Source organism: Pezoporus occidentalis, unplaced genomic scaffold (genome assembly GCF_034315485.1).
Source record: "Pezoporus occidentalis ecotype Australia unplaced genomic scaffold, CSIRO_AGI_Poc_V1 ctg59, whole genome shotgun sequence".
In the NCBI taxonomy this organism is placed as follows: domain Eukaryota; kingdom Metazoa; phylum Chordata; class Aves; order Psittaciformes; family Psittacidae; genus Pezoporus; species Pezoporus occidentalis.
This window is the reverse complement of record NW_026915932.1, coordinates 4,927,105-4,951,648: the sequence shown is the minus strand read 5'-3', so window position 1 is coordinate 4,951,648 and position 24,544 is coordinate 4,927,105. Positions and strand designations below refer to the sequence as shown.

Genomic DNA, 24,544 nt, shown 5'->3' with positions numbered 1-24,544 from the left:
AGAAGCCACTATGTATACTCTTGCCTATCCAATGTACCCTACCAGCACTCTAGGCTTCTTCTCCAGCTCAGTGTCCTTTTGCTATTCACTCTTCCCCTTCATTCTTGCTGCACTTCTGGCAGGAAGAACCTGGCCCCAATCCCTTGTGTGTGGAGTAGCTATATTCAGGTTTTCTGGGGGAATCTCCAGTGTGAATTTTGACAAGGCACTGATGAAATAGCCACTCCACTCTGAGGCAAGACTATTAACCTCTTCAGCATCCCCATATGCTGAGGATCATCCTTTTGTCCTTCTAATGCACTCCAGGAGACTTTCACGTCTCTCACAGGATACACAAAATACTATTTTGGACATGGTATTGCTGGTATTGATGTTGGATCTGGGAAAATTGGACAGGACCTCCCAATCCCTCCTGTGTCTATGGCTGCTATAATGCATCAGGTCTTGGAGAGGGAAGAAGGAGAAAAGACAAGTATTTATTGTCTGAATGGAAACCTCCATACCAGCAATGATAAAAATGTTGCTTTTTCTTCCACTTTCTAATTCCATTGCCATGGTCTATCCTCAGTCTTGGGTGAATTTGAAGATATCAAGTTAGTTGTTTCTTACTTGGGTAAGACTCTGAAGCTATCATTGAAGGAGACAAGAGAATTGCTGAAAATGTTCATACTTGCTCAGAGTATTCTTTGAGGATGTTGTTTTGTAGTAAACCCACCAAAGATACCAAGGATTCTCTTCAGAAAAGCAGTGGGAAAACCAAGAAAATATGCATTATTTCTGTTTGGCAGTCTGAAGTTGCCAAAATGAAGAGGAAACACAGGCTTTTAGGGTGTCATATGAAAGCTGTACTACTGTGCAATCTCTATGCCAAATTAAAATATTGTTTGGCTTGTTTTCCTTTTCTTTTTTTTTTTTTCTTTATACCTCTTTAACCCAGGCCCAAGGTAACATTCCCTTCTAAATAGAGAGAATCCTTCAGCAAGACAAAGTGTTTACTGAAAGAAAGAGGAGATGAAATCTGTAAGTACCATAAATTATGTTTCTTTTCAACAATAACTGTTTAGCAAGAACTGACCAGATTACTTGGTGATACTTTGCACTGGTTAATAGTTCAGGGATCAAATAAAGCTGGGAGAAAGATGTATTTTGATGCTGCAGGAAGCAAGCTGCTATTTCAATTTTTTATTTCCATATCAATCACTTCGGTATTACCATTTAATGGGAAGTAGGGTGGATACTTAGTGAGAACTTTAGGGAGGAGAGTAATCAGCACTGCAGCCTTAGTAGAGGAGAAGGCACTGGGAAGCTAAATCAGCACTTTATATTTTCATCAATACACATTTTCAAAGGGCTGAACAGTCTGTAAGATCTCCAGCACAGCTGTCAGTTTGAGCAATGGAGATTAAGCAAGTGACTAAATCTCAAGGTGGAGAAAAAGCTGAGAAGTATGGTCTGGATGAATGAACTGCTGGATAGGTTGAAACTGGATGGACTGCTGGGTTTAATGGTTGCAATCAATGTGTTAATGTTCATTAACTTCACTGGAACTTGGATGGTGACACAGGATGAACCTGCAGCAGATTTTCAGACAATACTGACTTAGAAGGGGTGGTTCTCAAACCAAACAGTGGACTCTTCAGTTGAGAGGACTTTGAGAAACTTAAAAATTGGTTCAACAGAAACCTGATGAAGTTTAACAAAGAGTACAAAATTGTGCACATGGGGTTGAATAGTGCCAGGCACCAGTACAGGATGCTTGAGCAGCAGCCCAGCTGAAAAGCATGTGGCTGTCACAGTGGACACTAAGTTGAATATGAGCCAACAGGGTGTTTTCATTGTGAATCGAGTGAGCCACAGAGTGAGCTACATTAAGAAGGGAGCATGGACAGCAGATGAATAGAAATTATTATCCCTCCTTAGTCGGTGCTAGTGAGTCCACACCTGAAATAATGGTCCTGTTCAGGGTTCAGTTCAAGTACCAGTTCAAGAAGGATGTTAAGAAACAGGACAGGGGCCTGCAGAGGGCTGTTGAGATGATAAGCAGCCTAAAGCATATGACTTGTGAAGAGATATTGAAGAAGTTGGGCTTGGCAAAGCCTGGCAATGAAGAAAATAAGGGCAGATGTGATAACAATCTAAAACTACCTGAAGGCAAAAATCATTGCCCTGAATTATTCTTCATAGCAAATAGGAAAACAAGGAGCAAATGCCACAAACTGAGCCACTGGAGTGGTGACTGGATGCATGTGATTGTGCATAGGTGGTGCTGCACAGAAACATACTGCCCAGAAAGGCTGTCTTATAATGGGAGGCTTGTCAGACTTGGTTTATATCTTATTTTAGTGGATTAGGCACTTTATACGTCCTTGCTAAAAACTCCAGACTGTTTCTGATATTGCAGAATTGTCCTTCCCATTCTTACAAAACAGACTTTTACACTTATTGAGCATGATTTGTACCCTCGCTGCTGTATCTGCACAATTTAATGGTTAAAATTCAAGTAGATCCATACATACTCATCTTCCCAAGAGATAACATAAAGCCAAAATTTTACCCCACAGCCACAATGACATAGGAACCAGAACTGCTGATGCAGTATGACACAGCTAAGTGAATTCTCCATCAGACCAAACTGTAGAAACAGAACCTCTGTTACCACAGGGATTTAAGCACGCAGGTGGCATCTCATGTGCAAGAGGAAACTGGGGTTAAGAGCCAGTTAAACAAATAATTTTGTGACCAATCATCCCACAATCCACAACAGTAAATATGTTTCTGTGGTAGGTTTAAGAAAGTATGTTAGCACGTAAGATGATTCACAAATCAAAATGCATGTGTCTCAAACCTGGGCAATACCACTAACCAGTGAACAGCAAATTACAAGTCCCTAGCATTAAAACTTCTAAGAAACATGACTCCAGCCAAAAAAGCTAATGCCAAAGTTGAAATCTGGGATAAAAATGCTCATACACTTGGGCAAAGTGTTGTAAAACACAAAGTAGCTGAGGAATATGTATACTTCAGAACACCATAGTCTTTTCAAATGGGAAATCTGGTTTTGTTTAGAGAGAAGTAAATGGACCCAATCACAAGTCTCTGACACTAGACTAGTTATTTATTCTGGAAAAGGAATATCTTTTTAAGACTACAATGCAAAGTAGTATAAGATTTAAGTAAAAACTGAAGACATAGCAATAGACCATGGTCTTCCACACACTTGAACCAAAACCAGATAAAAGTGTTTTGATAAATGTGACGGACTAGATATATGATGGAACATTAAACATTTCTGAAAAACAGATGAGATTTGCTTGTGTAAATGGCAGAGAGGCCAAAGAGTATGGTCAAACAGAAATCTAGAAAAAAACATAAAGACCCCCAAACAAGTCCTTTTAAAACCCCCAATTCTCTTTTAACAGATTGTGAACCACCAAGTTATGCACATAGACAGCATGCATAATACCATAATAACATTCCAGTTGGTCTCTCCTCATTTTATCTTCTCTCAAACTACCTCTTACATCTCCTTCAACAGCCTTTATTTATGCTACTCAGTGTCGTGCTGTAGGACACAGATTCTCTGGTGATGAAAGTTTTGTACAGTGGCATCCAATCACTTTAGCTTGGTAAATTATCTGCAAATAGTCAAAAGAATGTATTGCAAAATGTGTACCTCATTAATGTCAGATTGTTCAGAAATATACAACTGGGGTCTGGATGCTGCTTTGGAAAAGGTAGGAGCATGTTTCTGCAACTCTGCTCCTAAAGGGGGAATATTTTTGAAGCTTATTTCTTGCACAAATAAGGTACTATACCATAAAGCTTTCAAGCTTCATTCTTAGGGTGGTTTGACTACATAAACTCAACCAGCCTCTCTGAAGTAAATACAATCCAAAGGGCATTAAAATCTTGATACTGGCTGATTGTATTGGACTATATCCTCTCTCTCAGATGTAGATTTCCAGCGATAACCTGTGCAGCAATAAACTTCATTCAGCCACAAGAGTGTGCCTGTGAGAGGATTGCCAATCTCCTCTGCCAAACCAGAATTAGCCGGTATCGCAGGAATGAAAGAGCGTGGAGATTTGAAATTGCAGGGAATGGAGACAAGGCGGTGCAGCAGACGAGCTGCCCGGGGGACAAGAGGCCCGCGGCCGGTGCCACACTTCTGCAGAGAATAAGCCCCGGGGCAGCGGGCAGGGGCGAGGCTGAGTTGGTGGGGCACCCTGCGCCGAGCCGGGCGCAGGTGGACATCGGAGCCTGCAGCAGCTCTCGGGGCGCGGAGCAGCGCCGCGGGTTTGCCTGACGACGGGGCTCAGCGCCGTGGGGGGCCGGGGCTGCGGCGCCCGGAGTGGTGAGTAGCTGGGGAGGAGCCGGGACCCGCCGCACGGCACCGGCACGGGTGCGGGCGGGAGAAGCCGCAGCAGCCGCGCCGCCTGCGGCAGAGGCGGGCTGGGCTGAGCTGGGCTGGCCTGGCGCGGTGCGGTGCGGTGCGGCGGGACCGCGGGTCTGGCCGAGGGCAGCGAAAAGCAGCGGCGGCCCCTCCGCGCTGCGCTGTGCTGTGCTGGGAGCGCCGCCGCCGCGGGGTAACTACCGGTCATCCTTTGTGCTGCGGCGGGCGGTGCCTGCAGCCGCGCCGGCCTCCCAACACCGCCCCGCCGCCCGGCCCCACCGCAGCACCCGTGGGCCGGGGAGGCCGCTGCGGCCCAGCCCGGGCCCCCGCCACAGCCTCTGGGCGACAGGAGCTGCTCCCGCAGCCCCTTTCTGAGCAGCGTTCTGCATACATGAGCATGAGTGGTGGGGAGCGCGTAACGTGTACAGCTCCCGCATTTATTATCTTGTGGGGTGGGGGGAAGAACGTCCTCTGCCTTGGTGCTGCTCCTGTAGCATCCTGTCACGGTTTACGGAGTAGAGGTAGAGCGCCTGGATGCAAGCTGCCTATTCCATTGGCACCACCGGGAGAAAAAATTACTCTGTGAGCCTACTAGAGCTATCCCGGGGGACGCGGCACCGCTCCGCTGGTGGGTTTCACCGGGGCACGGCAGTACCGAAGGGTCTCCCAGAGAGGTCTGAACGGGGCCTGAGACACGGCCTCCGGGAGAGCCGAGTCTGAGAAAGGAGCAGGCGATGACTTCATGCGAACTTGTGACCCTGGCAATTAGATTAGCGTTTTAAGCATTTAATTTCTCTGTTTTTCTCTTCCTTCCTGAGCATGCACAGTTACGTGCTGGGATCTGCAGAAGTTGCTTGTGTCCACACCTCCAGTGAAGCCACTGACAACTGAAGTGCTAGGTGTATTAGGAAGCTGAAGTTAGACTGCCAACACTTCCAACACCCCAAATAAACTACCTTTTTAATAATTTGTTTTTTTTTTTTTTTATGTCTTCAAAAGACAAATAGTTACATGTGGCATGTCTACTGGGAACACTGTGAAGCAAAACCCATTACTATTTATAATGCATTTAGGAGTTATCCATTGTAAGTGCCTTTAAACTATGATTTTATGTTATAGTTGAGCCAGTCAGGTACTGGAAGCAGTCAGCCAAGTATATGTATATTATTGTTCATCATGTGGACTTTTTACATCAAGATTGGATGTTTTTCATTGATCCGTTTCAACTACAAGTCAGGGAGCCATAGTTTCACTACAGCGATGCTACAGCAAACTTGGGTGTTTTGCTGCTAACTTTGGTTTTATTACAGCACCTGCATTTGGCCCTAAAATAGCTCATGAGTCAGGGTTTCAAGAAAGCTCAGCATCTTCGTGGCCACTAGTGTTTGGTCCAGTTTTCAAAGAGCTCTGCGTATTGTGTGTGCATACAATATAATAGGACCTTCTGAAAAGAAAATCCCCACCCAACCCCTAGTCCTTGTCCAGATGACCAAACAAGAATTTGGGTTCCCCTGCCTTTAAACACAGTCCCTTGAGAGGGGCTGTATTCAGCCACTGTTGCTTCAAGCGGGTCTTCACCGCCTTGCTCACTAGGGAAATGTGGCTGGCTTCACAAACCAGCTGCTGTGGTTTTCATTGCAGTTTCTGAAGGATTTCACAGTTGCAAAGAGCCCCTTAGGCTTCTTTGCTTGCTGTGATGCTTTGTTCTTGGCACTGTAATGCCAGTGTGGTGTGGGAAGAAGGCTGAGGGCAGATAAAGTGCATTTCTCCTAGGTGTGATGGGCCACAGAGTGATGAGTCAACACCGGAGAGAGGATCCAGATATGCAGTCCTTGCTTCTTCCAGAGCCTGAGAGTTTGAGCAATTGTTGGGGATGACGTCCCCTGCTTTTGAGTGTAGTGCTCTGAACTTGTGATGTTAGTGGAAAGTTAGTAGTATAAAAGTAGTAATAAGTAGGAATCCAGTTCAAAAGGAAAATACATACATTTTCTGAAGATTTGTGGGGGTTGATACAAGCTTGACATTAACTTGCATCTACTCAATCTAAGCCTGTTCTGTCAGTACTATTGCAAAGATGAGTGTCACATGTTTGCATCTCAATTGTTTTTGCTTTAAATAATGTAAAATATATTAAAGGTATATATATTTCCTGTTCAAAAAAGAAACTTTTGTATCCAGTATTAGTATTCAAGTGCACACAAAACCAGTCAAAAGCATGAAAGAGAAAGGTGAAGCTCCACATTTAATCCTGACACTGAATCTTCAGTTACATAATTTTGTTTTCCATTATCTAAGATGTACTGTAATATCCATCATACATTTTCATTAATCTTGCACAGAGCATGTTTAACAGGTTGCAGTTTGTCTTCATTCTGCTGCTTCTCATTCCTTCCCATTAGCATGGTTATTCACTATCTTTATTACCTTTATGCAGTTAGTATTTCTCTCTCTTGTGAGTTGGCTGAATCCTCCATAAGTAGCCATTTGAACAACATCAATGGGCAATCTAGCTGCAAGTACATTAATAGGAAAGAGTTGAGATGTCGCCTTTAAGACCTACATATGAGAAGGATGAAGTATGATTTTAACTAAGGTTGTCCCAGGCCAGCCTCTTATGTTCAAAAAAACCCTGTACCCACTGCATGGCTCTGGCTTGTTGCCCTCCTACCTCTCCTGCCTCAAACACCCTGTGGGAGCTCCATAAAGTCCTTTAAATATAAGCCCCCTTCTCTCTGCCTCTTGATTTGGAAAAATAAAGCCAGTAAGTCATTTCAGTGTGTGTTTCTGCTGTCACTGAGGTGTGGACTCAACAGTTGCTCCCAGTTTATCTGCTCATGCAGCAAATGTTAAATGTGCACAGTTCTTGTTCTTCCTCACTGTCACCGATACCTTCCATGGCTGAGTTAGTACTGACACCTTAGTTTGAAAGCAGTATCCATCTGTGAAAATGTCATACCAGGAGTACAACATATTTTAACTCCAATCCACAGTATGAGGCAAACCAGTTTGCTCTTGGAGGAACCTACATCTTCAAGCTGCCCTTAGTTACACGTAATTACCTGTACTGTAAGATATATGTGTCACTTAACTACGAAGTTAACTTACGCAGCAGCCAGCCTGGAAAGGTTACATATATTGGCAGGTTTTCACCGTTTTCTGTGGAAGAAATGGTAGCTTTGACCAATCAGCTCTGACTCCATTGATGTATTAGTATGAAATACTTCAAGGCATTCTCTGTGTGTTTACCTAGCAGTAAGAAAAAAGTAGAATGGTTTGGAAAGGTAGTAACTTGAGAAGCAAAATATGTTAATGTATTTAAAGAGAACAGCCCAGATTTTCAGTCAGTACAAAATCTGAATTGCTCCATTCACTGCCAGTTTTCAATAGTGAGGAACTAGCCATACCTTCTGAGGGCTCACAAAAGACATAAAGAGCTTTTTTAGTCAGTTTTGGACAACTTTCTTCTCTCTTTTGAGAGTTGTGAAGCTGATGGCTCTTTTTATTTCTCTGGAGAAAAAAAGAAGACAAAAAATTACCATCTCTGGTAATTTGTATTGTTACATTTCTAGTATCCATGGAAACCTATTTGGTGTTCCACAGTTGGGTAAAATTTCAATGTGTTGCAGCAGGAATAGCATGGAGGGAAGACTGGGTTCTGCACCTTGCCTGTTAATCAAATAAAATGGTTTTGAAATTATTTTCACATTGTGTTGCAGTCTTCACTTACAGTAACAATGGAAGAAATCAAAGTAATCAAATTAAGTTGTTACAGCCTGATCCTACACCCATCTATGCACATAACTGCTGCTCAGTTTGATTCTGATAGGCATTGACATTGATTTGGAAGAATTCTTTGGTTTTAGTAGGATTATATGGATTAAAACTATGGAACTGAAAGCATAGTAGCAAACTGTCAAGCTGACTCTAATGAAAAGCTTGCCAGAGAGGTGGTAACAATCCCCGTGTTACAACTTATGTAAGCAAAGCATTTTGAAAATCAAGAACCTTAAATCTTTATCTTTCTCTGTCTTCACTGTTGCTCTTCCATTACTAAGAAAGAAATACATCTCAAAACTGGTTTCCTCTGAAAAGAGGTGATAACTTCACCTATCTGCCTCTTCAGGATTTCTTTTTTTTTTTTCCCAAGCTTTACGAACTTGAATACAAATCTTACTGAGACAACAGAAAGTAATACAGAAGAGGAATATACAGACAGAGACCAGTCTTCTTTGTGACCTGTCAACCCATGAAGAGTGAGTGCTCTCAGACCCCTAAAAGTAAGTTAAGTATATAGAATGGAAATAATGCAGCCTGTTGTCATCCTGTTAATAATCCTGCATAGGCAGCCATGATACTAAGTACACAAAAAAAAAACCATTAGTTGCAGAGTTTTCTAAGCATTTTACGTTTAATCAATGAAAACACAGTATTCGCTTTACAACTGCACTAAACCACAACGGTGAAATATGTTAGTGATTTATGCTATTCAATATAACCAAACAACAAAATCTGAGCATTTTGTATGTATTTTGAAGGTATTTACTGCATTTGTTTCAGAATACCTTGGAAAAAATGTATGCTAGTCGAGAGGATATTGGATATGATTTTGGAGATGACTCAAAAGTTGGAAGTAAGCCAATTAAGCCTAATCCAAACATCGATGGAGGATGGGCTTGGATGATTGTGCTTTCTTCTTTCCTTGTGCACATACTTATCATGGGGTCCCAAATGGCCCTTGGAATACTCAACATGGAATGGCTTGAAGAGTTTAATCAAAGTCGTGGCTTAACAGCATGGGTTAGTTCTCTCAGCATGGGCATTACACTTATTGTAGGTATGTTCCAGACTAATTTATTTCAAAACTACGTAAGATTTTTAGAATATGTTTGCCACTCATCCCTCAAGTGTTTTCTTACAGTTTTCCATGTTATTTGCAGAGCTGCCCAAGTTGCCTTTTTAATGTCAACAGGACAAATTTTACAAGTTAGGGAGAGTAAGGGAACAAGAGGGAAGATGATAGAGAAGGCAATTACACCAGGAGACATCATGAGCAGGAAAGGATGGCTATGACTTCAAGGTCTCACTAGAATTAAGAAAACAGATGATCAGTGAAGGCTGTGGTCCTCCCTGTGCTATTATCTGGGAGGATATTGAGATTGGTCAGTTTATATTTCAGTTTGGCAGCGGAACTAAAATTTATGTTTTAAGTTATAGTTGTATCAACCCAAAATAATACCTGGAGGGGTATGTTTGTGCATACATGCATATACATATCTCTGTCTTCCCTTCTTTGTAGGGCAACTGTAATTTTAGGTCTTGTGGGTATTTTCTAAGTATTTGGTTGGCTGGTTGGTTGAATTTCTCTTCCCACAATTTTAAATAATAATGGGAACAAAAATGAATTGCATGAGCAGCATGATGTTTAACATTTTGTTTAAAACATCAAGTCTTTCTGTGAAAAAATTATTAAACATTATAGAGAATTAAATAATTATGATATTTTCCCATGTCTTTTAACAGGTCCTTTCATTGGTTTATTCATCAGCATGTGTGGGTGCCGCAAGACAGCTATAATTGGAGGGATACTGAATGCCCTAGGTTGGATACTGAGCGCCTGTGCCTCAGATGTGCACTACCTCTTCCTTACATTTGGAGTGACAGCCGGTAAGAGCTGAACTAGTGTTTGAAAGTTCTTTCATTTTTTTTGTCCCTTTGAAGGTTATCTGGGTGCATAAAGAGGGAAGTTACATGCAAAGTTAGTCCAACTTTTCTTTCACACTCTTTACAGCCTCAAAAAACTTATTATTTACTCACTTGATTGGAGCCAGTGACTTCTGCTGTCATTTAAATCTGCAATGTAAAGATGGTATTATCAGTTTCTTCCAAGCGATTATATTTGAGGACATTTTTAATTAGAAGTTTTAATGTAACCCAAACTCTAAGAAGTGGAATTTAAAGATGTTGAAGCAGTGTTGAATATAGCTAACTCCCCTCTTCTTCACAGGAAGAAACTGCAAATGTTTTCTACAGAAGTTGCTCCACATTAATAAAATACCAGATTATGCTAACTATGCACTGCTTCAAACCCCATTTTAAAGGGAGTTGTGGGTTACTGCTGGTGGGCAGCTAAGCCTCAAAGAGCTGCTCACTCACTCTCCTGCAGTGGGATGGAGCAGAGATTCAGAGGGGTAAAAGTGAGATAAAAACAATTTAATCATAGAATGATAGCATCATAGAATGGTAGAATCATAGAATACTTAGGGTTGGAAAGACCTTAAGATTATCTAGTTCCAACCCCCATAATAATAAATAAATAATAATTGGTAAAGCAAAAGCAGAATGCACAAGCAAAGCAAAACAAGGAATTAATTCACTACTTCTCATCAGCAGGCAGATGTTTAGCCATTTCCAGTAAAGAAGAGCTTCAACATCTGTAACTGTTACTTGAGAAGAGAAACACCACAATGCGGAATGTCCTCCATTTCTCCTCCTTTCCCCAGTTTTATTGCTGATCATGACACCATCTGGTAGGGGATATCCCTGCAGTCCCTTCAGTTGGGGTCAGCTGTCCCAGCTGTGTCCCTTCCCAGCTTCTTGTGCACCCCCAGCCCAGTCACTGGCAGGGCATGTAGAAGAACCCAGTAGTATCTACTTAAAACACAATGTTATTCGCTGTTCATTACTGGAAAGTTATACTGTTAATAGAAAAGGAAACTGTTAAAGTGATCCAAGTAAGAAATACAAAATTTGGCCTTTGATTGTAATCTGAGCAACACAGAGCCATTTAAGGGGCTTTGAGGTACTCTTTACTCCACGTATAACATGGCCAGTTATGTTTGCAAATGAAGCATTGTATCTATGTTGTGTGCGACGCACAGATGCATGGTGAAAAAGACAAATTGTTTGCAATACTAATAATAGCTTAAGTACCCTCCACTCCCTCAGACTATCCTTTCACAGAATTTCATAGGTATCTGCAGAATTTCTTTACATAATTTTTTATCTAGCTCTCTGGATGGAAAAAAATAAAATAATGAAACTAGCAAGGATTGTTGTGGTGACTTTTCATACCACCATACCAGAGATTTCAGTAATGTAAATTCCTGAGCAAAGAACAATAATTACAGGCAGGGTTCTGCTCTGTCTGCAATTTCTGCTTCCATATATATAGGATATAATCAAGCAGACAGGAATCTACACTCTTTCTCTCAGGCCTTGCTGCTTTTCAGAAGGATCATACACAAAATACCAGACAAAAAGGCAGAGATTGTACAGTGGACTTAAAGAGGGGTGAAAACCTGATTTTCAGAAAAAAAGCGGATGCAAATTTTTTGATGAGGTGTAGATTTGAGATGCTGCTGCAGGAATAAAACCAGTGTAGAGATGCCTGAGATGTTTCTTCCAGCTCCAGGAGACCTTCATTCACCACATCCTTGCTTTCCATCCCCTCACTCATCATCCCTGCACTTATGATCTCCTCACTCACTCACTGTCTTAGTCCCTGCCCACTCACTCCTATCCCCTTGCTCACGGTCACCTCACTCACCACCACCTCAGGGAAGCGTCTTGCGTGTTCTCCCGGTTGCTAGATGTAAGGCTGCTCTTCACTTATGGTGGCCACCTTCTGCTTCCATGACTTCTGGGTCTCTATGCAGGTGCTCGTGGGCTTACTCATGGCTCCTGTTCTCTTTGGTGGTGACACACTGTGCCAGATGCCCTCACACAGTATGTCCCTATGACCCCAGCTTTGTCTCCCAACAGCAGCCATCCTGCTGCCTCAGCTCCCATTCCCAATGTGCCTCTCACCTCAGCATGGCTCCCCACCCCCATCTCCTCACAGCCTTGTCCCCTTACCTGCTGGTCAGCTGCTTCATCCACCTCCATCGGCTTACTTCCTTGCAGCAGCAGGAGGGCAGAGAGGCCTTCTTCCCCATCACCCTTCCAGGGGAGCCCCCGGGCGGGTGCTGGAGAACCTGGCAGCAGGGAATCCCTGTGGAGTGGGGGGCAAAATGTCCACTGAGGCCCTGTGTGGGGCAAGGCAGGGAGAGCAGAGCCAGCCATGAGGCTGCCATGACGATGAAGGGTCACGAATCTGTGAGGAAAAGAAGTGGGGAGGCCTGTGGCCCTGTGTCTACGTGTGGAGAGGGCATGTCTTTGCATGGAGTAGGAGTATGTTTTGCTTTGTAGTCCACAGAATGAAAAGGTCATTTAAAAAACAGCTTATTTCAACCTGATCATGTCTATACATAGCAAAGAAGTATATACTTCTAACAGGCAAAACAGGTCAGCTCTGACCATTGTACATTGCTGTGATGTTGAGGTGGGTTTTTTTCAGGCTTTGCTGGAATAAACAGCTCTTTCTCCAATGTAGATGCACACAGCTACGTTACCAGCTATTTTAGGGAAACTTTTAAACCCAAAACACTTCTAAATTATGATCACAGTGATTTTGGAAGCATCTTCTGCATAAGCCCCTTCCAGTCCAAATCCTTCTGCCTACCACCCATTCATGTCCAAATCCTCTCTGTCAGGACTTTGCTGTGAAAAAAACTGGGCAACTCTTACCTTTAATGATGTATTTGCACAACTCTCAACACTTTCTGCTTGAAATGGGTACTATCAATATCCTGTTTTTAAACTACAAGTGAGGGATTTTCTGCAGAATTAGAGATCTGCCTTTTAAGAATGTGTAGCTACTGCGTCGCCCTGCCTGCACTTCCCTGGAGAGCCCAGAGAGAAACCCTGAAGACACCCAAGGTCCCAGCACTGGGCTAACCCGCCTGTGCCTACTGAAACACCTCATGGTCCCTGTGGCTCCACAGTTACAAAGCAAGAACAAAAACTCAGTTTGGGTCTTCATTGCCGGTGAACCTGGGCAAAAGCACAAGATGTGCCCACTAAGCGATTTCTGGTTGCTGATACAGCCAGATGCAGGTATTACAAGTACAGATACTTCAAAATAGGGTTTTATGATTGTCCCCTACATTAACTGTCACTGACCTATTGTGGGATGTTTGGGACTTTCCAGCAGTGTAATGCTGACCTGAGGTAAAGGTTTTATTTTCCATCTGTTTCAGTTTTTCCAGCAGTTAAATAGCAGTATTGTGTTCTCACTGGCATGAGTATTGCAGACTTTGGAAAATATTGTAAGAGGGAAATGAAAGCTAACATGAGAATTGAATATTTATTCTCACTTTCGCCACTGTGCTTGTGCACAAGTTGGGAATAAAACAGATGTGTTTTTCACTGCTTTTTATCCTGTTAGCAAAAAATTCAGATTGATTTGGGTTTTGTTTCCATAGGCGTTGGAAGTGGCATGGTTTATCTGCCTGCAGTGGTCATGGTAGGGCAGTATTTTCAGAAGAGAAGAGCGCTTGCACAAGGACTCAGTACCACAGGAACGGGGTTTGGAGCTTTCCTAATGACTGCGTTACTGAAGTACCTCTGCATCGAGTTTGGGTGGAGGAGCGCCATGTTCATCCAGGGTGCCATCTCCCTGAACCTTTGTGTCTGCGGGGCGCTTATGAGACCACTCTTTCCCAAAGACATAGTTAGTGAAAAGTATGTTGTGAGAAGTAACAGTGAAGATAACCAAGCAAAAGCTCTGTCCCATTCTGCAGAGACTATAAAATCTAACGGAGTCCGCGGTGAAGAACCAGAAAAAAAAGAAGAGGCAACAAATGAAGAAGTGCTTGACAGTGGTCAGCACATAGAATCTGGAGGTAAATCCAGAGGTGGAAGGAGCATGTATGGACTGCGCATTCTTAAGACAGTGAGCCAGCTGACAGTTACAGTCAGGAAGGGCTTTGCAATATGGTACTCCAGCTACTTTGGAGCTGCATCACTGTTTACGAATAGAGTATTTGTGGCCTTTATAATTTGGGCTTTGTTTGCCTATAGCAGCTTTGTCATTCCCTTTATTCATCTTCCAGAAATAGTCAAGCAGTACAACTTGTCTAGTCAGAACAATATATTTCCTTTGACATCCATTATAGCCATTGTTCATATTTTTGGTAAAGTGATCCTTGGAATTATCTCTGATCTCCCATGCGTCAGCACATGGAATGTCTTCCTCATGGCTAACTCTACTCTGGTCACTTGCATTCTTACTTTGCCACTAATGCAAACGTATGTTAGCCTGGCTGTGGTTTGTGCTCTAATAGGATTCTCTAGCGGCTATTTTTCTCTAATGCCTGTTGTGACTGAAGATTTAGTTGGAACTAAACACCTTGCAAATGCTTACGGCATCATCATTTGTGCCAATGGAATATCTGCATTGTTTGGACCACCCTTTGCAGGTAAAAAGTTCAAATTGCTGACCAACAGATGTTTGTATAATCACCATGTGACTCATTATATTATTAAGCTTTCATATGTTATGAGCATGTGTAGTTAACAGAATTGCAGCTGCTCCAGAATGGGTGGTAGCATCCAGCTTTACATTGCGCAGATGAACAGGTCACATCTGCTGGGTATCATCTCACTATTCACATAGTACAAATTACAGTCCTTGCAAATAGCCTCAAATCTATTACAATCTATGTTTTCAATGGTATGTTTCCTTAAAATATTATCATACACCTTCTTTACAATGAGAAACGTTCAACCTATTTAAATGCGTTTTGTGCTGTGTAGGCACTGTACATACTCATGCCTCTAGATGAAAACATGACGAATGGTTTTCAAGGTAGGCAGGTGTCTGTACCATAGTATTACCCCTAAGAACTATAAAGTGTGTTTGGGTGTCACCACTCTAAGCTGCCAATGGATGTGTCGATTTAACTAACTTTTAGCTTTGCCTTCCTTCATCCAGAAATATCTCCTTTGGGGACGGTGTTGCTCATAATCTCTTTACTGCCATGCACAGCAGAGGGTAGAAGTGTATATATGTTGTCCGTTAAGTTTCTTAGGCTTAAACAAACATTCTTAAATTTTCTCATAGAAAGAGGCGGAGAAGTACAGAAGAGATGCAGGTACTGATTGTCAATACTATAGCCAGACTTCAGCTATCTTTCACAGAGATGCAAATCAGAAGAAAGCAGTAAGAGACCTTGTGAGTAATGGCCATGGTCAACCAGGGATGCCAGGAGGCTGAACTGAAGCTAATAGAAACACAAGCAACCAAGAAAAGCGAGAATGCTCTCACCTTCTCTCTTCACCTTTGAGTGAACTGACATGATTTATAAGAAAGCTCACTCACTCCCATTAAAAAGCAACACTTTTTCTACCATATATTCTTTCAGCACCTCTCAGTCTGTGCTGAACATGTCTTTGTATTTGGCATTAGTAACAAAGCAAATTAGTTGATGTAAAAGAAGCTTCTAAACTTGAGGTTACATTGCAATGCAGCCAGCATGACATGAGGGAATTTTGCTAGTTGGGCCCTCAAACCTTTTTGAAGTAACTTTAATGTATTTTTTGTGGATGAATTAAGGTTGGCATGAGAGTATGGAGACTGTATCTTTTGAAAAGTCTTTTATTGGTATACAAGTCTTTGAGAAAGCTATTGGGAATGCATTTGCTTGCACAAAGCACAGCATTTGAACTGCAGTACTGGACATTTTACAGAAACAGTAGCATGGTGGAAGAACTAATTGGTTTGGGATTCCAAAATGTCTATTTTAAAGTCAGGCTTGTGACAACTTGTTTGAAAAATGTACAGTTTTAGAGAGAAGGCTGCTTGTCTTCTTAGGGTGGCACATACCTAGGGTCCCATTTTAAGTCCTCCATGATACTTAAATGAAGGGAATAGGATTTGCACTAGTTTGGGGTTCTGGTGAATGAACAAGGGATTTTGTAAATACGTTTCCATTTGTAGCATCTAGAGGAGGGGACAGTTGCCACCTCTTTTTTTTTTTCCACAAAACCCCTCTATAGATTTGACAGAAATGTCATGAAAGAAATGTGCAGTATTTTTCATGTTTTCCCATGCAACGTACGTTGTTGTCAAGCTTTGTAACAAACATGCTTTGTCCTTATTTTGCAGGTTGGATCTATGACATCACACAGAAATATGACTACTCTTTTTACATATCTGGCTTGCTATACATGGTGGGAATAGTATTTTTACTTATACAACCTTGTATTCAAAAGAAACAACCAAAAGAAAAATCTACGGAAGAAGCACAAGTATAGAACAAATTCCATAAGGTTTTTTACAGAATTTTCTTTGTTTTCACATTTCTATTGTATGACATTATGAAGCTGTTTTTCTTATGGAACCAACCACATTGAAGTATACTTCAGTGAAAAGCAAATGTGCACCAAAATGCTAGTAAATTATTAGAAACATGTTTTTTAAGTGAGTTAAGATATTTTACTTTAGAACTAACAAATAAGTGATTAAAAGCACCCTGCTAGTCTTTTAAATTTGAAACAATTCTAGAAGCCTTTACCCTTGCTTCTCTTTTTACTGCTCACCACTACACACAGGTGAAACTCCATTGACTGCAGTGCAGTTACTTCTGTTTTACACTGGTCTTATAAGAGAATTTGATCATGATATGAATGATTTCTAAAAGCCCTTCTTGCTATCTATTCTGTCTGATAAAAAATTAGTTATTGAGTATGAGAAAATGACTATATTTCTTACCTGGCTAGTCAAGTACTGTTGAAATGCTAGTACAATAATTCAATTAATTCAGTGCACTGAAGTTACTATTTCTGTGGTGCAAAACTGAAGGAAAGTACTTATATTTTTTCTGAAATTACTCTCTTCTTCAAGGATTTTTAAATTATCAGCTGCATAATAAAGTAGCCATCCTCAATACATAGGCTGCATTATAAATGCTGTAACACTTAATGCTGCTGAAGTAAAACATAAAAGCAGAAACAGGCAACATATGAAAAATACTACTGTTATTCACAGAGGGGAAAATGTTTCCAGAAACAGTTGGAAGTTTCTGGTTGCTTTACCAAATTAGAGGTATTGTAGAACTTCATAACATTGCAATTGACTCCTCCCATGGAACTTGTCAAGTAAGCTACTAAAGAAAGAGAGCTAGGCAAAACTGAACAAACGTACTTTTAAGAAAGAGCAGGACTACAGCACGCTAAATTTTGTTGCAGTAAGATTAATAACAAAACCTGTTATGTTATGAACGGTTGTATTGCTGCTTATAATGCACACCGTGAGCTAAGACTGATCACCTTTGAGATGTTTATTCACTAGAAAATTAGATAATGCAGAGCATGGCAGAACTAAAGACCATTTAAAATATTCAAATTAATATTTTTAACATGAAATATCTGGTAATCAATGCAGAATGTTTTGTATGGTGGTGCAGGACACACTTTTTTTCAGCTTTGAGAGCTGAGTCTGGTGTTAACTTTCCTATCAAATAAAGGTCACTGTGGGTTTTTTTCCTGCTAGCTTTTTGAAAGCTTATTGTAACAAATCAAGTACATAGTTTAACACTGATACATGCTGCTAGAAATCTTTAGGGGCAATTAATACTATTTAATTATATTGAACAAATATTGGGAAACAGTTCAGTATGTAACAATATCATTATACGAATCTTTTTCATAGCTGCAAGGTTGGTTAACAAAAAGTTCTGAAACATATTTTATATTGTTCTGTACTGCAATTCACCTGCTTCGTAGTTTCACACTTGTAAAACTGTTGGCAGGGTCATACTTTAAAATGTGTCACTGAAATGTGCCAGATTAAAAAAGAAAACCTTAGGAAACCCCCAAACTACTTGAAGACTTAGATCCGTTCAATCATACAGGATAGTTATGTATGGCCTTTAAAACTGATGTTAAAACAACTGAGGTGACAGCAAACTGCAACACATGGTGTGAACATGCAGTCGACCATGTCTTAAAATCAGCCTTTTTGTTGGAGGAAATGGTCATGTAAACTACACTTCCACATCAGTTCTTTTGTTACAGGTTTAATGTCTTCTTGGTATGAATGCTGCTGCTGGCTTATTTTAACTGAGCTATTTTATATTGGTGTAATATATATTGAAGTGATGACTTCCCCCAATTTCCTTTTTTTTTTTTTTTTTTCTTTTTGGAAGATATGTACCCTTTATACTTAGATCTTCACTTTGTCTTTTGTCAAGATCAACTTTATTTGCATATTACTGTAATGCATATGTCATTCATTTATGGTATCTGCAATATACCTTTCTATAGAAGTCCTTACTGGGCCGTATAATGGAATAAACTGACATTACCCAAAATTTCACTTTCTGTTTGTTTAGTAATTATTTTTTTAAACTTAAAAATGAAGATTTTCCTGGAAAATAATTCTTATTTCTTCTAGAAAAAGGGACAGGTACATGGCTGATCAAGGAGAAGAGAAGGTGGCCTGTCAAAATCAAGTTAAATTAGGATTGAAAACTAATATTCAATCAGTCCATATTGACTCCATGGGTTCTAGTTTCCTAACCTGAAACTGCCTAAATCTGTTATGAGAGCACAAGCTAAGAAAAAATTACTTGCTGGTAAATTGACAGAAAGTGAGAAAAGAGGGTCTGTTGTTTAGTAGCTCTGCTCACATACTGTAGTTCTTAAAATCACCTCTCTAAAGCAAAATTACATTTTACAGTGTTTTATTAAACAGAACAGAAATTTTATGAATACAGTATTTTATGCACATCATGATATTTATGTCATTGTCCTAAAAGGAAATAGTCACAAAGAGGAAAGAATATACTTAACAGCTTCTTCTATCTAAAGATCTACAGTCACCAAATGCTTCAAGAATATTGGTATATAGTTGTAGAACAAAATATTCTTAATCTAAATTAACAAATATCGTCGAAGGATTAAAATAACACTTTATAAAGAAACAATGATTTAAGAACCCTGTATTCATAGTTTTTAATCAGTTTATAAAATTCAAGTTTAATACTTGCCATGTTCAAAAATTGTAGGCATAATACAATCTTTGAACATTATGCTAGTATATCCAAATACTGCGATGACTGGTTTTAATACTTGGGTCTTTATTCAGTTGGTTTTCGTTCTGAGTGTTTTGCTGCTGCCTCTTCCTTCTAAGCTGCAGCTGTAGCTGAAGACCGTGAAGAATCGATTCCAGGCCATTTCCTGTGCGAGTTCTTTCATTTCAGGTGTAATTGTGCTACACAAGTTCCCCACAGTATTTTTCCCAGAACGCATTACTGTTTCAAATCTCTACTCAGAGACTTGGAATCATAATTTGGCTTAAAAGTAGAGGCTTAAAATCATTGCCGAGTGGCTTACTCATTGCTGATTATTTCACTCCACAAAAAGCATTTAGACAACGCAGGTGCCTTGTATGAAGGTCACTCGTAGTGCAAACTGACCACCTATCTTGAAAGACACAGTATTAGTTAAAATGCACAATGACATCAGTGGAAGTTTTGCCAGTGCAAGATACCACATGTTCTGTGGAAAATCTGAGGAACTTCTTTTCATATGGTATCAAAGGCCTTTCTGCCACACTAGAAGGAGCTGTAATGAACATACTCTCCTTGCATGTAATTCATACAGGCCCACTGAATCAATGAAACTGTGTATGATTATGCCAAACAACTTGTCAGGGTTTAGAAATCACATCACAATCACAAATCTGTTTTCAAGGTAAGTAAAAGCAGCAAATTGCCTTTGGACTTACAACTGGAAATGCAATCCTAGGAAGCTTTCCAAAGCAATGTAGAATTAAGACTGTTTCTCAGGAGATACCTTCCTCTTTCAGAATGACTCCATAAACAGAATCAGGTGGAAGTACTACATTATAAACAGGAAGAAAAAGTCACACAATTTGTTAGGTGACAGAGCCATCATAAAAAATAATTAGGAAGATACTGTGTAATTGTATATTATCTCTCTATTTTAAGTTATACCAGAGCCTAATAACATTGATTCTTCCCCCAAACATTCCATTTTTCTAAACCTGTAATTGCAAGGAGTCCTACTGGATTACTGCAATGCAAGTGGCTGGTCTGTCCATCACAAGTAGTAACAGAAAGAGTCAAGCAAAAGTCCTGGTATAACTTCTGTTACATACTGCTGATGTGGCTGGATACCTTAAACTACTGTATTCACTTAACTACAGCAAAGCTGTATCACACTATGCGTGGTACTGTTGTTCTTGAATTGGGAGAGTGATCAGACTGCAAGCCCATACAACATGCTGGTATATTTTAGCAAAGGAAAAGCAGGGGTTATTGGGGAAAGATTGCTGTAGAAGGCCTGAAATGATAATATATGCATTTTTAAAGTTTTTGTTATATTTCTGCTTGTTCTCTGTCTCACCATCCTGCAGCTCCCATGAAAAATGGACACCATTAAGTTAAAAGTAGCGGAGGCTGGGATTTAGTGTCATGGATTTAGACTTCCAAATACGGTGCTCTGTTTAAAAAAAATATACAGAAAGAGAAAAAAAAAAAAGGCATGATCACTGCCATTATTGCGGTTTTCTTTCCCTGCCAGCGGCTTCTGGATTGCGTAATAACAATGGGAACTTCTCTTCCTCCAACGGGAGCGAGCTGCGGCTCTGGCCGTGCGCTGCGCGCCCGGCTCCCTCTGGCGGGAAGCGCATCCCGAGCTCGGGCAGAGCCGGCGTTTTGCTTACCCTGGCTAGCTGAACGAAACCTAACCCCGAGCTTGTATCGGGACACATCGCAGGACAGCAGTTAGCGGGAAAAATGTTTGGAAAGTGCACGCAGTGCTCCAACGGTGGTGTCTGCGTTAGGACTTCTGTACTTTCTTTTGAGATGGAGCTTCTTTTACAACCCTTAAAAATAACACCTAGCAACAATCTGAAGTACTCTGAAATGCATATTGAAAGCATCAGAATGCTCTGGAAAGCAGCCTTTATGTTCAGAACTACACAGTCAGAGAAATGCCATGCTTTGGATAACAAATGGAGATACTTCTTTAGTTCAGAGTATGAGAGATGCATTGAAAGGAGGTATGTACAGAGCCTCTCACACTCCTCTTTTCAATCCTGAGTGCAGAGGCTGTTCTATTTTTCCCTATTTGAAAATCTGAATATGCTATAACTCCACAGAGAGCATTATTCTGGCCTACATGTCAATTAATCTGGAAATTAAAACTTATAGTATTGGGGCAAATTTTTAATTCCTTAAAAAGCTGCTGAAATGAAAGAGAATATGGCATTGCTAGTTGCAATTGGTTATTTCACTGTGCTAAAACCTTATCTTTTTTATTATGCAACTAATTCTTTCTAGAACTTCCTTAGATTCCAGAATATCCAAGTCTTTGTGCTAAAATGATGGAAGGTTTACTGCTTTCCACAGTACCTCATCCTACGGAGCTTGCACTCTACAAATGACAGGTTGCTTTCAAATACACTAATAAATCATTTCCTGATCTCTTTCTATTCATTCTCTTGCTCTCCTTTAGTCTTTTTATTCTCTCATCCTCTACCAATTGTTTCCCAGTCACAATATCAACTGTTTTATCTTCAAACTGAAATAAAGCCCAGAACTCAGCAAGTTTGTCTGCTTCTATCTGCCCTTCATCTCTAAATTCACGACATGCACTATTTTGCTATCTTGCCATTTTCTCCTGTGCTTTCTTTGCACCATCTCCTATTGACTGTGCTTACTTGAACTTGCTCTCCCGAAAGCGTCTGTAATGTCTTTGTAGCTACACCACGGGAACAGTACAGCCATGTCGTCTTGAACTGTCAATAGTCCTCCACAGAACTTTTCTTGAAATATTGGGCCACATGGCCTCAAAATAATACAAACCCTGCTAGTAATCTCATCCTGAGACAATTTGGAGATGCGCTCTATACCAGAACATGTCCTGTTCTCCAAAATAACAGGTTAATCTGTCTCTTTGAAGTCTTTCATAGAGTATCTAGCTGTCAGATCAGACTGAAGATTACTAAACCTGTTTTTATCTTCCTCCTGAGGTCTCACCATTACTAACAGTTTCAGTAACCATACAACCCCTAACTTGACAGGCTTCATTCTAGGCTCCTACAGCAGCCCTGGGGACAAACATCAAGTTATTTTTAATATGCTTCTCTTCCTATTTTCATAACTTAAAACCCTTTTCTCCCCCTACCAGAATTACTGCACCAGCCTTTTGTCAGGCTCTGAGTGGGACAGAAAATACAATTTTGAGGTATTCAGCCCCACAAAAATTAACTTCCTAGATCACAGCTTTGACCATACTGTCTTACCATCCTTTTGATTACCTGACCCTGCACAGACTAGGGAGCTGGAATAGATGGTATTTCAGCACAGCCTAAGCTATCCTATGACTTTTCTCTTTTTGTATCAACAGACTGGCCCTCATTCTCCTGGAACTTCCTGGCTATCCCTCCCATTTTTTTACCCCTCATTGAGTACTGAGAAGCTGCCCTTAGCTCCAATCAGCCTCCTCTGTTTCTTACAGTTTCTCGCTGTGAGATCTAAAAACCCTTGAAAAAAAATCCCTTTCCTTGTGCTCCTGTCTTTTGTAAAGTACTTAAAATACAAGCTCTCCAGGAATGGCAATGATTTTTTGTTTGTTAATGACTCTAGCATAAGGGGATCTTGGTCTGTGGTTGAAGTTTCTGACATTACAATAATACAAATCATAATGCAAACCATAGATTTTACATTTCAAATACTTAATCCTGGAAGTAGTGCATAACACCCAACCATGGGTTACAATGGAATTACCTGGATCATTGTGTTATTATATGCAATAAAATTTTGTACAGTCTCTCTAATTGCCTTTCTAGTTTTACTACACCCATTCACTTGTTTGTATACAGATGATCAATTTATTGTCTCAAACTTTAAGTAAAGCAGACTATTGATGATTACATTTAACATGAGATGAATCAAACCCACCATGCTGCACAGAAGACCTAACAATTTGAAAAGAAATTATATATAGATATTTTTTCGTTTTTAATTTTTTTTACCATTTCAAATCTGCTTGAAACTTAAGAAAGCCTGGCAATATGTTCAAGCTCCAGAAGTGAAATGATGTTACAGGAGCAATGGGACAGGAAACTGTTCCGGGAAGTCAGTTACCTCGGCAGAGATTGAGGACACGCTCCAGAACTTTGGCACCAAACACTATAGCAACCTGAACTGTGATAAAACAAACAACAACCCACAAAGAAACCCAATGGACAACAGAATTTAAAAGCCTGAATTTTTTTGACAATAATCCCAGATTGTTCAGATATATCTTACAAAAATCAGAATTTATGTTTTCTAGAGAAAATAACATACCTTATATTGAACACCAGTAATACATAGTATTCCAATTCATCTTAAGAGCTGCTAGTGGCATCAAGGAAGCCTGTGCAGTAAAACAGGGCTTTAGTTAAAAGACTGTACGTTGTCCAGTGTACAGAAAAAACTAGTCTCAGCTCAAGAACATTAAAACAGCAGCAAAGCTGAACTGAAACTTGTCCAGATCCATTTTGTTCACTTTTCCACATACATATACATTTATTTACATAAAGAGTGTGCTATTTACTCAGGAGGAGGTTAGTAAAACAACCGTAAAAGAATACCTCCTCAGTTGTATGTTTTGGGGAAAGTAATGGTGGCTCTGACATTAAGAGTCCCTGCAGTTCTGCTTCTTATCTCACAGAGGTACAGTCAAACCTCTAAAATATAATTGAAGACAGTTATCTTCTGCAGTGATATGACGTTTTTTGACTCATTCACTTTGTGATCCAATACAATGCCAATTTTTTCTCTATAGATCTACTTAAGTGAGCTGCTCCTGATTCTGCATTCATACAGTCAGTTACTTCTGCTTCAGTGGCCAACCTGGTCTTTCGAATTTACCACTGTTTTTTCAGATCATTTATCCATTTTATTAAAGAGCTCTAATAAAAAACACTAGCTCATTATAGAATGTGATCCTGAATTCAATTTGCTACACTTCTAACGAATGATCAGTGGTAAATTTTGGAGCTGCATGCTGTTCCCTAAGATCTGATGACATGAATGCAGTCATCCAGATTTCTAAAGGACTTTTTTCCTCTTACAGGGACACAGTGGGGATCAGATTTTAAATTTAAAGTAGAATTACTGTTTTTTGTTTCGTTTTAACTAACTAGAGTCTATCTTCTCGTGTATGTTAAAGTCATAAAAGGAGAATCAGAATTTTGGAAGTTGAAACTATACTGACTACAGGAAGTATGTGCATCCAGTTTTGATGCGGCAA

General features: G+C 40.3%; 1 protein-coding gene across 1 annotated transcript; it reads left to right on the top strand.

Moving 5' to 3' along the window:
• The first annotated feature begins 8,045 nt into the window (after nucleotides 1-8,045).
• Nucleotides 8,046-17,401, top strand: SLC16A14 (solute carrier family 16 member 14). Its single transcript, XM_062638952.1, has 5 exons — nucleotides 8,046-8,670; nucleotides 8,951-9,227; nucleotides 9,914-10,057; nucleotides 13,696-14,691; nucleotides 16,380-17,401. The coding sequence occupies exons 2-5, from the start codon at nucleotides 8,966-8,968 to the stop codon at nucleotides 16,526-16,528; spliced, it is 1,551 nt and encodes a 516-aa protein (XP_062494936.1). The 5' UTR covers nucleotides 8,046-8,670; nucleotides 8,951-8,965; the 3' UTR covers nucleotides 16,529-17,401.
• The last annotated feature ends 7,143 nt before the right edge of the window (nucleotides 17,402-24,544 follow it).